The 13,966-nt window shown below is 39.3% G+C and overlaps 1 protein-coding gene across 1 annotated transcript; it reads right to left on the reverse strand.

The window, feature by feature from the left end:
• LOC113541320 (polycomb complex protein BMI-1-A-like) lies at window positions 1-13,731 on the reverse strand. The gene is given in 14 exon segments (XM_026938227.3): window positions 1-1,010; window positions 1,199-1,279; window positions 1,451-1,549; window positions 1,693-1,738; window positions 1,832-1,937; window positions 2,144-2,194; window positions 2,723-2,778; window positions 3,025-3,121; window positions 3,223-3,354; window positions 11,148-11,227; window positions 12,091-12,125; window positions 12,226-12,289; window positions 12,377-12,488; window positions 13,161-13,731. Coding segments are annotated over 14 exon segments (1,416 nt in total). The 5' UTR covers window positions 13,297-13,731; the 3' UTR covers window positions 1-689.
• Between the last annotated feature and the right edge of the window lie 235 nt (window positions 13,732-13,966).

Consider the following 13,966-nt stretch of genomic DNA (forward strand, 5'->3'; position numbering starts at 1 on the left):
TAGAGGCAGCGAAAGTGTAAAATGTTTATTTTTTTTTTTTTATACTGTGCAACAGTCACAATACAATAGTTATTCATACAATCAAACAATTAGACAAATGAACACTGAAGTGAGCGTATCTACATGGGCCTAGGTTATAACCTTGTTTTGGGGGGGGGGATATTCCCATGGTGCTTTAGACTTTACATTGCTGTAAAAATTATATATGCACGACAACTACAACTTAAATTTCTCTAATCTGTTTAAACTGAATTGAATATATAATATTTTCTTTGATACAATGTCAATGCCAGCTGAATATAGCAGGAATGTTTAGTAGGCCTAACTAGCCAAAGAAGGCAAACTAAAGCCTTTATCATGTGTTTAAAAGAAAGTACGCGCTTAAAATACAAGCAACACCTCTGGATTTGTTTTGAAAAAAAAAATTGAAGTAAAAAATACATATAGAAAAGTAGATTCAGTCTATTACGCAAACTGTTTTGGATGTTCTGCAAATCCCATAGCTTAGAGCCACAATGAGGCTATCGTTCCCAAATTTACTCCAGCAATTGGATGAAATGTGCCACTTCCACTATGTTAAAAGTTACATGTGTAATAGGAATAATGACAATAAAATGGCTACAATGACATGACATTGGCATGGAAAATAGCTGGGTAATCTGGAGTTGGCTTAGGCAGGGTTAACCCCATCACCCTGAAGAAGTAGAGGATCCATTCAGAGACGATTTGCGCATTTTGTTGCTGAACGTAAACTGACGATTGGGGCTTCCCATAGAGGAGCCATTGACTGGGTTGGAAATATGGGGAAATTGTGGATGAGTGGACTGGACGGGTGTGCTTGGACTCGGTAGTGGTGAGGATGTAGACGGGGCTCCAGCCGGGCTGTTGGCCTGGTCACTCGCAGAGTCACTTTCTGAGCGGTTGGCACTGCTTAAGCCGTCCTGCGTGTGAGTGATCTTCATCTTTTTGCAATTGGGACGTACTCGATATTTCAAGGGTAGCGGCCCATTCTGACATGAGTGAAATAGAGTGTGAGGTCTGAGCATTGACACTTGATCCATCACAAGCAGAAGTAAAGTCAATAGCATTGTAATCATTAAAAAAGTCATTTGGAAAATAATTTCACAAGAATACTAAAAGTGCTATTTATGTGGCAAAAATAAATTTGGCAGAAATTTTTTCATCAAGGCTGGCTTACCCTTCTCCATGTATAAATGTATGCAATGTCCATTAACGTGTAGTAGTCCTTCAGAGGCTCATCCTCATACATCACTTCAATCTATGGGAAAAGATATTGCATTTACATGTTAAGTCAGAGATTTCATTCCTAAATTACTATAAATAATGCAGCTGATCTAAGGAATAGTTCATTCTGAACTACAGATAATATTTAATATATTTAAATTTTCTCAATCCAGAAAAAGAAGTTAATAAGTGGAAATCAGATTACCTGGAAGTTACATGGTATGTCCATCTTACTTCTGAGAAATTTCCTCAAATGCATTACAGTCATGGCAGCAGGACACTGCAAGTACCTCTTGTTGTTTACCTTCAGAAAGAGATATGAAAAGTAAAAACACTACAAAATGGACGAATACTTTTTGAAAGTTCATTTGGAAAACAAGCAACATTACCAAGGTAAATGAATTAAATGGACATCTGTAACCTATATTAATCATTAAGCCATTTTACCTCATCCTTATTCTGTTTCTCCCCCTCACTACCTTGATGTTTGGCCCTGAAAAATTCAGCAGGTGAATACTTTATGCACAGGAGCTCTACTTCTTTGAAAGAAGATAACAATTTATTTTAATAGTTTCAAAGTACATACCTGGGGTCAAAGAACTCGATTGACAGACTGATAATCTCATCATCTGTGATGATTCTCTTATCCTCATCAGCCACTTCACCACGATCCTCATTAGAACCATTTGCAGCTTAAAAAAAAAAAAAACATAAAATAAATTTTTATTTTATTAATAAAAGTATAGTAATCAATATTATAATAAGTTGAATCATCTCTCTATAAGAATCAAGAAATTCTAATAAAACAATGATATTCGTCACTAGATATTTTAAACACTGTCACAAAACTAATTTTAATTATTAAAGACATGGTTAAAACACAAGTTAAAAGATTTACCGTCTACTGACGGATGTTCAGCATAGAAATCTCTCCTTCGTTTCATTTCATCTGCAAAGAATAGTAATTCACTCAGGATAAACAGAATATCAGCATTGTTCCACTTACAGATTATTGACACCATGCACATTTGACATTTCTCTGCATGTGTCATACAATAATAAAACTAGGCATATGGTGATAAAAGATGGATGAACACAATATTTTACATGCATGATATGATAAACATGCAAAAGTGTTCTGTCTTGGAAGGCAGCATTTTTAGAATAGTGTTTGAGCTAACAAGGCAAAGACTGTGATTCATAAAGCAGCATAAGGACATTTATCCTCTAAGAGACACTGTTTTGGTTAAATCTGAAAGCAGCATGTCATAAGCATCTTCATAAAAAGTAATCCTATGACTGCCATTATAAAAATAACACATCAGAATAATGCTGTAAACAGTAACAAAATCAGAATATTTAGTATCAGAATATTAAAAATTAATACCAGGATATGCCTATTGTATTCTCATACTTATTCCACATTTTTCCATCTTTTATGGTTATGTGCTTTAGCAGAGTCCACTGGATTACTTACTTTTGAAAAGACCTGGGACCAACTTGTACACAATGTCCTGCAGAGTTTTGTCAGATCTGAGAGAGTTAAAGGCACAGTTTTAGAGGAATTCATTCTTTACACAAGCACGCAGCAACTGGCATGCAAGAGGGTCATCATCATCACGACATGTTCGTGAATGTAACAAATTAAATGAAGGCTGTGTCTATTATATAAAAGGTAGTAACAATATCATGCCTGCTGTCAGTAACTGGATATTTACTAATGCATTTATCACTTGTATGACATATAATACAGAAAGAAATGTTGTTTATTATTATTACCTAATATTGAGAAGAGGCTTTGTTTTGTGGACCTGGACATCACATATGGGACAGTATTTACTGGTCGCCAGGTAGCGGACAATGCACATTTTACAAACTAGATCAGAGAGACATGGTAGGTTAGGAAAGTATGCAGCCTGTTTATGCAGCTGACAGAGCAATTAAAGCCTGAGTGATTAGAATGAACTTAGTACTTACACGAATGCAGGCATTCTATGATTGTGGTTGCGTCAATGAAATATCCACCGCATAACACACACATCAGATGTGGATTTAGCTCTGTGATCTTGATCCTTGTTGTGCGATGCATCGTCATGGAAGGTTAAGGTCCTGAAGAGAAAGGAACACAATGTGTAACCACTGTGGCTTGGCACAGGAGGAAGGCTGAATTACAGCCAACAAAAATGCATTGTGTTCCAAAGTGGAGGCTCTAAAGCTTATTAGGCTTTAATTAAGATATGCAAGAAAATTAATCATAATCTCAAAAAAATAAATAAATAAAATAAAAAATAGACACCCAATTCATACACTTGTTAATAATAATAATAATAATAATAATAATAATAATAATAAACAGTTCACAACAATATCCATCAGATCAGCATACTTGGGTTTTCTACTAGGGCAATTTAGCAATGCAAGTTTTTTTTTTTTTTTTTAAACCAGCATCAATCCGATCCTACCTACCATTGGATCTTCAATAAATCCCTGAAATCTCGAGCTTTACTCGCTCTATTTAAAGCTGTACACGCTTAATGCATCAGATATCGAGGCCCTATAGCAATCCCCGGAATTTCACCACATGCACAGTGGGTTTTTTTTCCTTTTCTATTAAATAAAAAAACATTTCTGAACCCGCGCGTGTCACGAGCGTGCGGAAACGCTTCTTGTTTCTATAGCAACCCCGCTCTTGTCCACGTGGCACCAAATTAAGCGCAGCGGATTAAAACGCTGGGAAACAGACGCACGCGGTATCCAACTCAACCCGGTGCACGTGTGTATTTACACAAAACGCATTTTTTTTTTTTTTTTCATATTTATGTGATGTTATTGCAATGTAGTCAACCACACCTACCCCTCAAAGTCACGGGCATTTGATCTCTGCGCATTTGCATCAAGACAAGTTTAAGGATTTATATTTGCATCGCTAATCCATATACCTCATGGTACTGCTCACGAGAAACAGTACACATTTAGCCATTTAAGCATTCAGCTTTAATGATGGGTAAATCTAATGTGCATTAGATTTTGTGAATGTAACCTGATATCTCGAAATAAAACCGTTTATGAGATATTAGGCTACACAGCAAAGCTTCAAACTCTGAGCTGATACTCTAATAACATAACAGTCTCCTGATTTGTGTGCAAAGGATTAAAACCTTAATCTTACATTGTAGGATATGACTGTAGATATTTCCAGCAAAGAGAAGATGCATAACCTCTCAGGAGGCAGCATTTCAAAGTGCGATTATGTAGTGACTACAATAATATTTAAATAAGAACAACTAAATAAAGTATTGCTGTAACTGCTGCTGTGCATTTCTCAGCTTAGGGCTACTGATCAATGGGTTGGAGCCATGTGCATACACTTCCCTCTGGTGTGCTCACACTCACGGTCATGTAGACCCCCCTGAGCCACTCTGTTTCAGTTTGTGGTTAAAATATTCACTATCGTTGGAGAAAAAAAACCACACTTGAGAGGGGAGACAACGCACAGGCTTCTGCACACTCATTAAGTTACACGCTGCATGAACAACCTGAAGAAGTCACTGAAGTTTTACTTGGTGCCCGGTTGCATACACACTGCCTGATTTAAACCAGCCTGGTGGGTGAGTTAATGTATTCACAAAAACCCTGCAAATGCGAAAACAATTTGCCCCCCAAACCAGATATGACAGTAGAGTCCAAAGGTTCATGTTAGCCTTTCTAACTGAGATCCTTCCTATTGTTGCAATGCAACCTCATATCTGTGGCTACAAACCGTCCTGCAGCTACAACCTCTTTTCTGCAATGCAATCCATTCTGATAGTGAGGGACAGTTTACACAATAATAACCGAATTAAACCACTCACAGGCTGAATGTAGGTTGAGCAGTCAACATGCTTATGAGAGAAACGGCCGGAACTGACACCTGAAAGATGAGCAGTATGCCACGAGGTCATTTCTCACGTCATCTGATTAGACTGCCATTGAACTTCCTCTAGGAAGTATTTATTTATATGGCAGGTGGTAAATATTAGTTCATATACATAAATCCGTACAGCAAGCTTGTGCTTCGGAGGAGTAACTGGACAACACTGCATGAATCCTAGTTCATACAAAGACTCCAACTTGAATTATCACACAGGTTCGTCTTAACTGAATAACTCCACTGATACCAGGCATGAACTCGAGCTGCGCGTGCAGCAGTGTGGCCATACTATACTGCACCATTATCACCACCCTGCATGCTCTAAATATGTAAGCAGTAAGCAGGGGCCCTTGGGAAATGTGACACCCAGTAAGCGGCTGAGTGATAATACGCACTAATCGCTACTGAAAATGCAGAACCCATGGAGACCAAAGAAAACTGGCACTTGTACTCTCCAAAGCTTCAGTTTTCACTTATTTACGTCACGGAGGGACAGCCAGGGAAGCTGTCCCGGGCCCAGGCCGGGTGGGAGGGTCCAGGAGGGTGGAATACGTCAGTTTGATCATACTATGATGGTCAAAAAAAACGTAGGCCTATATGTTAAGCGACTCATCAGGCAAGTTAATAATTCCTCAATTTTTAATGCTTTTTTCGCGGGAAGAGCTTCCACGCACCTACTGAATGTTTTGTGGCTTAATGACAGGCATTTTCTCACGTGCAGAGGGTCTCTGGCTACGTTCATTCATGCACCTTGGCTAACATGTCACATCATAACGTAAGTCAGGCGCCCAAAAAAGAAAACGAAAAAAAAAAAGGGAGAAGGAGGACTGGTTAACTGAGGGAGGTGGATGACAAAGTTCTTAAAGCTGTAGTGAATGTTGCATTACAATAGTTCGATTATGTGTTACAGCCGGTTACATTTCGCGGGTTGTGTGTGTGTGTGTGTGTTTCCTTGGGGGCTCTTTTTAAGTGGTTTGTCCCGGGCCAGGGCAATATGCACGGCGGGCCTACAGACTAATCAGTGAAAATGCATGGCCAAAGCAAAGCAGCACTTACACGCACAAAAGCACCAGTTTTCACGTATATCTGTCATGATGAACTAAGAATACAAAATTCAGCTTATTGATTACTCTTTGCACTCTAGATGTAGGCCTAATATAAGACAAGAATGTGGAAGGATCTTCAAAAAAAACGACACTAAACATCAATAAATGATTACATTAAAAGATACAGGCATGCATCTCGGGGCCATGTGCCCTGTGCACATAGTGCAGCCATGCATCTTGCACTACTCGCTCTCATTACACAGACCATAACCTGCATTTCTGATGGCCGAGGAAGCGAGTCATACAGAGATGACTATTCATCACATGCCCTTTGCACAAACAAGACGCGTGTATTTGTGGATGTAGTCAGCGTAGCCTGCATGCCAAACACGCAGCCTCAAATGTGACCACAGAAAAACTGAACGCGCTTTTACCCACGTTTGCTCTCACGTTTTGCTTGGAAAGTTTAAAAGCTGCACAGTGACAAAGTCAGTGACAAAATCACTAGGATATCATTACATGTATGTGTACCTAGATCATTTAAAAAATAAGGCCGAATAAACCTATTAAGGGACGCGGGCAAAAATAATTACTTCGGAACCAAAGGAGGGTGTGTGCATGTAAAATATCACACACACACACAACAGAGTGTAGCAATATGCATGCATGAGCCAAGACGCCAAAAAGTATTATGCATATATTATATATATTATGCATATGTATATTCAGTACACAGAACCTCCCTAAATTTGGAGCTCAAGGAGTTAAGGTAGTCTTAAAAGTAAGCAATGCTCAGAGCTTTAGATTAACTGAGTAAACACAAGCACACCTGGACGCAACTCACAAAACTATTATTATAATTAATTTTAACATGCATGCATCACAACGGCGTGTTGTTGTATCATTCATATTTCTCAATTTAATCCCGCCACGGCTTTAAAAAGATGACAAGTTTTTTTTATGACCCGCGGACAGCTTCTCCGACTCGCCACCGCCAATTAGCCGACCATATGAATTTAAGTTGAAAAGACGGACAAAGCACTACATTTCCCACCCCAGACTTATCTCACCGAGTTCTCAACTTGTTGGAGATCGCATCTCTATAAAACTGAACAATTGCGCGGTCATACAATAAGCAAAATATCATTTAGATCAGGGGCTCGCGTGAACATTTGACTCGACACGCTTGCGAGCACGAGACAGCGGCTTCGTTTCATTACTAACAGAAGCATTAAATTCAAGCACAAACCACCAGCAACATGCTAAAGCAACACATCACACACTCCTTAACACAAGATAATCAAATAACCCCGGAAATTTAAGCCCATCTGTCGGAGAAGAACTAAAAACCGAAGCTCGTGCGTGGACAGAGAGTTGGCGGTGTGAGCTCGAGCCCTTCTGTCTGTCAGCGCCTGCATCCAGCAAATCCAGCGGATCCATATTAAGCTCACAAAAACCCGCACATTCACGCAAAACAGCCAGTCTGAAAAAAACACATTGGTAAGAAATGATCCCGGAGAACACGTACCTGGCAGAGACCGAGCTGAATCCTCAAGAGCGGAGTTTAGACAATGAAAAGTTGCGAGTCGATCAGCAGAAAGCGAGTGCGAGCCAAGCGGCCATTTTGAAAAAGAGCTGCAGACGCTGTCAATTGCAATCAGAGTCGTTGCTACGGCGCATTTTAGTAGCGGGAAAAACGTTCCTTCCGGGTTTGTGATGTAAATAACGCCGATTTCTTATATTTAAATCCGCGTAGGTTGAAACGAGTGCAGGAAAAAAACGCCCTTTCTCTCGGAGAAGCTCCCCGAATCGCGTCTTTGTACAGCGCTGCGCTGATGGCTCGCTGGAAACTGACACCGTCCCCCAAAATGGCTTGCGGTTCGACCGCCCCGCGCGGTCACGTGACTCCGTTGCTTAAGGGCGGCCTGGGAATTAGAGCTACGGGTCGGTGCGTTCTCGCTGAGGATAAATAAGACTTGAAATTCAGTATGCGTTAGAAAAGAAAACACTCGGGGAGAGCAGTATAGGCGGTTCTCACATGCATCGGTTTTCGACGTCTGCATCATGCAGTTACAAAATGGTTGAGCCTAGTAACCCCTTGTCTCAAACATTTCAATTTACATTACATTGTGTCTGTGCATTCACCGAGACCGGGGTGGATTTTAAAAACGCCGCAAAATGCGAACAATTTACACACTGGTATGTCTCGATTTCTAGGCCTGTTAGAAGAAACGCAGAGGCAGCAATCCGTCAGCAGGTCAATGCACATGTCGGCAAATAAATCCTCAATGCTCTTTGCATTTGTTAACGATTAAAATTCACATATCCACAGAATGCATGTAGATAGTTAATGTGACCCCGACAGCGCTTTTCTTGCACATTTTATACATCTTCAGGATAATCCATGATTCAAGATTCATGATGCAAGATTCCTTTATTGCCAAACAACGCTTTGGGTGGTAACTGAGTTCTGTACATGTGCAAGAAATGAGTATTAGTACCTACTGAGTAAGAGCGTGCATATTTCTCAGGAGTGTGTGTGCGCATTTGTTGCAGTAGTAAGCTACAGATGGACTGAAACCAGTAGCAGCAATAGACTGAAGTAGCTAGATGACATTAATGACTATACAGAAGTATGAGTGCAGATTTAACAGTGTGATGAAGTACAGTCTGTGCAAACATTACTGCAGCTCATGCTGAAAGATCCAGGGGTACTGCAATACACGTTCAAACAGAACCTCTTTTACAGTACACGTTTCCTTTAGACTTGTACACGTGGATTATTAAATAATCCAGTTCCCCAAAACAACACTACATAGAAGTATTAACCTGCCTTTTTCTTCTACTCCTGCCTGTCTCTAGATCTTGTCCCTGGTTGTTGTTATGGGGAAAACTTGGCCCTTGGATTGCATGTTTATGGAACAGGATGAAAAGAGCGTGTAAATGTGCTGAATAGGACTATAATAATGCACACAAAGAATTTTGAGCATCTTCTCATCTTCTTCACTGGTGCATTGATCTGATCGAAAGTTTGAAGCTGCTGTAAGGTCTGCTAAAGTAACTATCGCAAGCTAGTACTGTATTGCCGGCGTGTAAAATGCTTGCCTCAATTAACGGCTGCACAAACAAAAGCTAGACTTTTAGACTTAGTTAATTAAATATGCAATTATGTCATAATGCATATGGCAACAAGAACAAACAAATGACAGCGCTTTGAGTGTTATTTTATTGAGAACATTGAAACGTACAAAAAAAAAAAAAAAAAAACATCATGTCCTAGGGCTGGTAGATGCTGAAGATGGAGCTTATGACAATGCAGATCAGAGCTATAAACTCCTAGCCTCATAGCTGAGTGGCTCTCTCCACACTCTTCGCTGCATCCTTCATCTTCCCCACTAAATCCTAAAAAAGAGTTCAGAAAGAACTATTGTCAATAACTTACTCATTGCTGGGTACAAGACATTCATTTCCTCACAATCAGTACACACATTATTTTTTTACAGAAAAAATGTAATTAAGTTTGCATTATATCACTGACCTGACAAGCTCAACACCTAAGAGAGCTTCTTTTTTGCTCTCCATTGTGCTTATCATGCATGATGCATATTTATATGAAAATGATAATCTGTAGAAAATAAACTTCAGCATGATGACTCGGATGCACAGATGGACAGCAAATCTTCCCAAAAATGACAGGTCAGATGTTTCACTAATTTATTTAGATCATGAACAGATGAATTATCTGGATATAAATGGCTGAAGCAGGGCGATATGCCTAAAGTATTGGGTTCAAATGTTCCAGATAATCTAATCGGGTAATTTGCATGTTTGCGTAATTAATTTGCATAATAACTTGCACGTATGAGACTAAAACTGAGAACTACTTCCACATACAGCAGATACTATACTGACGTGCTAATGTTGCATATGACGATTATAAGAGAGAGACACGCATGTTAAGCCAATTCATGAAGCACGTGAGGGGAAAAAAAAAACGTCATCAGATAGTGAGGACACGCTGCAGATGGGCACGCGCTCATTTTTACCTTTTTGCGTCACCTTCCACAACAAGTCGGTAAAACGATGATGAATTAAAATGCTTGGGTTTTTTTTATTGCTAATAGTCTACATGCGTTTGTATTTTTATTTATTTATTTATTTATTTATTTGATAGCACATGGAAGCAAATTCCGACAATGTAAAAAAGTTACTTAAAGCTCAGTTTAATATTGAGGCTTTATTTGAACTTTATATTAAGTTTATTAGGCAATGACTAAAACTTCCTGTGTGATGAAAGCCATGAACAAGAAGGTGCTACAACATGTGTGGCTCTTTCAAATTTTCCATTATACCTCCCCAATAAAAGGTTTAAAAGGCTGGAGAAAGAAAGGCTGGATTAGCCTAAAACTGGGGTCATGAGAAATACTAAAGCTGAAGAAAATAAATGGCATATTTTTCCTTTCCTGCATGTAGGAAAATGTATAATATAGGTAATTACACTGCTTTAAAAATGGCATCATGACACTGACAATTTAAAGAAATATTTCTTTTATGCCAATGCACTGACCAGGATAAAGTGGTTACTGAACATAAATGAGAGAGTGATTGCCATGCCACAGTCATCTTTATGACCTGAATGAACTGGTTGGACTAGAGCTGCATGCATTATACCTAAACTTATCACTGGGATTTGTGAAAACAGCTTACATCTTTTCATTTAAACACAGAGGATTCTATGAAAATCAAAACTCTAGCCTAGAGATACAGAACAAACTCAGTCTTATATCCTGCTAGAGAGGTCTATTTTACATATACATAGCGTCACTTTGTTTTCGAAGCTTTCTTAAATGCATTACTAATGAACTCGCTGGACAATGGCCTAGGAAATTGTGTTAGACTGTTACTAAGGAATGCATATGCTTGAAATATTTAACATGATGGTTTACTATTAAAATAAAAATACCTGAAGTTGCTCCAATGTGCAGCTAAAATTTAGTTCCGAAGAGGCCCCGTTATTCTCACCATTCTGAAAAAATGACAATTCAAGCAAAGACAATAAAACAGATGAACATGCAATTAATTTCATGCAAAGTTCTGCACTTGCGACCAGAAGGTTGCAAGTTCAAATCCCAGAGCACCTTAATCCTTAACTGTGCAGATTATTGCTTACACTGGATTCTGCTTTGCATTAAAGCCAAAAAAAAATGTAAATGTGTATGTTTTGATTATGACAGAGACACGTACCTCAGCGTTGAAAGAAATCAGATATGATGGCTGATTGACCTTATGCACATGGCTGTTCTAAAAAAAAAAAAAAAAAGCAATACACATCATTCAGATTATCATTCAGTACAAGATGTGTCATTGTTTTTTGTATTTAAAAAACAGGCATCTTACCTTTATGCAGTAATCTAAGCGCCAAGAAACATCTGTTATGTGAGGGGGGCATCTATCAATGCTGAAAAACCATCAAAGCACATGTTTAAATTACTGACTGGTTTTATTGGGATCTATTGTTTACATCTATATAGCAAATGCTTTTTAGAGACATGTGACATAAGCCTACAAATAGCTATAAATGTGATGCAGCTGTGTCTAGAACATTGTGTACAACAGGCTACAGCTAGACCACAGAATGAGGTACCTTTTGTGTATTAATGAGTATAACATATTAAGAAAAAAATTGCAGAGCCCAAAGTGACATAACAATTAGACAATAGGTGCTATAACAGACCAGTTGTGTATGATGTGTACACAGAGAGCATTTTATTTTAATATACAAGAATGCTATCATCTAATATATATTACACACACATTATGTATGTATGTATGTATGTAAAATGGTTCAAGGCACCATCAAAACATATCAGGCAAAGTAAGGTGACCTACCTTGACAACAGTTTTTCCAGGTTAGTTTTGCTTTTCTAAATGGAAAATGAAAAGAAATGATATGAACATGTTTGTTTACAAAATCACTCGACGTACTACACTGTGTACAACATACACTTTGGAGAAGGTTATCACCTGATAGAGCTCGTAAAACGCATCCACTCTCTCGCTGTCAAATCTGAGATCTTCAAGGCACGAGCTGTAAGAACAAATGTAGACTTTAGTTCACATGCACCTTTAAAACACAGAAAACCCCAGAAACACAGAAATAACATTATTAGCTTACCATATAGTTGACCTGTCTGCATTTTGTTTTACTCCTTCCAGTATAAATGTTGTTGCTGCAATGTGACAGTGTTTCAGGAGAGCTTGATCGATGTTCTTCAACTCTGGGTAATCTACAGGAAACAGATGCAGAGATTACGCTTGACTACAAGGGCATTTAAGATGTTAGGGCACCTAACATCGTATCTAGGCCACAGGTTCCCAATCTTGGACATGTAGTACCCCCTGTCCTGCACAGTTTAGTGTTTTCAGTTCTCTAACACACCTGGTTCAGCTAATCAGCTTATTCACAGCCCTTCCTGGACTGGAGTGGGTGTGCAGCAAATATGTGCAGGACACGGGGGGACTCCATGCAGGACCAGGGGTGAGAACTTGTAATCTTGGTTATAGCCTACAATGAATCCAGATATTGAATCAGCTCTTTATAAACACACTTTTAACCAACAGATTGCAATGAATGTGCAATCTATGCACTCCTGGACAGGCTATGGATTTGACTACATGTTGTCAGGAATGCTGCTGTGATGCATGAATAGGCTACAAGCCACAGGCTACATGTTAGCATGCTAGCATAGCCAATCGCACGAGCTAAAAGACTGTAAAGAGAGGTGCATTAGGAGGGTCACACTGATATTACATTCCAGTTTTCTCAGCAGTTCAGCTCAGCTCATTGCGTGAACGCAAATAAACAGTTAGCAAACAGAACAGGAGAATGTGTATTTTACTTCATACCCGTTTTCAGACAGAGATACTCGAGCACAAAGGGTAGAATCGGCTCATCTTACCCAAAACGCTGTGTGTGGGAAACGCCAGCAGACTGCGGAAAGCCGCTTCGGTGAAAATGCGGAATGATTTGAAGTCCATGTAAGCTGGATCTGCTAGGGTTTGAAGCCCCTTTACAACCGAATCTGACAACTCCATTTTGTGCAAAGAGGCGAAGAGAAGCTCTCGGTCACGTGACCCGGTCAGCTGATCTGAGGCAGGTTCCGCGTTATTTTGCGGCCGTGAATGTAGAAAAAATGGGTTAAAATAAATAAATAAAATATAAAGGGGTTATATTTGCACAGTAACAGCCCAGTGTTGAAATATATCCGACTCTTATGTTGTTTAATTTGCACACAAGTCCAGTGGAGTAGCTACACATTAACAGTGTGAGTTAATTCATCACCTGTAGGCTAAGTCTGGGGTTAATTTAACCCTAAAAGACTCAGTGCAGCTTTTCATGGGCGATATTATAGCCTGAATATACTACATAACATGTGTGAAGAGGTGCATTTCTTACAGCAGCCTGCAATCAGACAGATCAAATGAATATGAAATGCAAAGGTTTACACTGTTGCACATCTTTCACAGTTAGAAACAAAGTGCCAGTGATGCAATCCGCAAAGTTACCCAGGTTCCTCACCCTAATCCTGCACTTCAGGGTTTTCCCTGCTCTAACACACCTGCTTCAGCTAATCAGTTCATTAACAGCCCTTCCTGAGCTGGAATGGGTGTGTTGGAGCTGGGAAAACCCTGAAATGTGCAGGACAGGGTGTAAACTCCTGTAACAGGGCTGGGGTTGAGTTTTAAACCTTCTCTTCCGTTTATC

Source organism: Pangasianodon hypophthalmus, chromosome 22, assembly GCF_027358585.1.
Source record: "Pangasianodon hypophthalmus isolate fPanHyp1 chromosome 22, fPanHyp1.pri, whole genome shotgun sequence".
Classification (NCBI taxonomy): Eukaryota; Metazoa; Chordata; class Actinopteri; order Siluriformes; family Pangasiidae; genus Pangasianodon; species Pangasianodon hypophthalmus.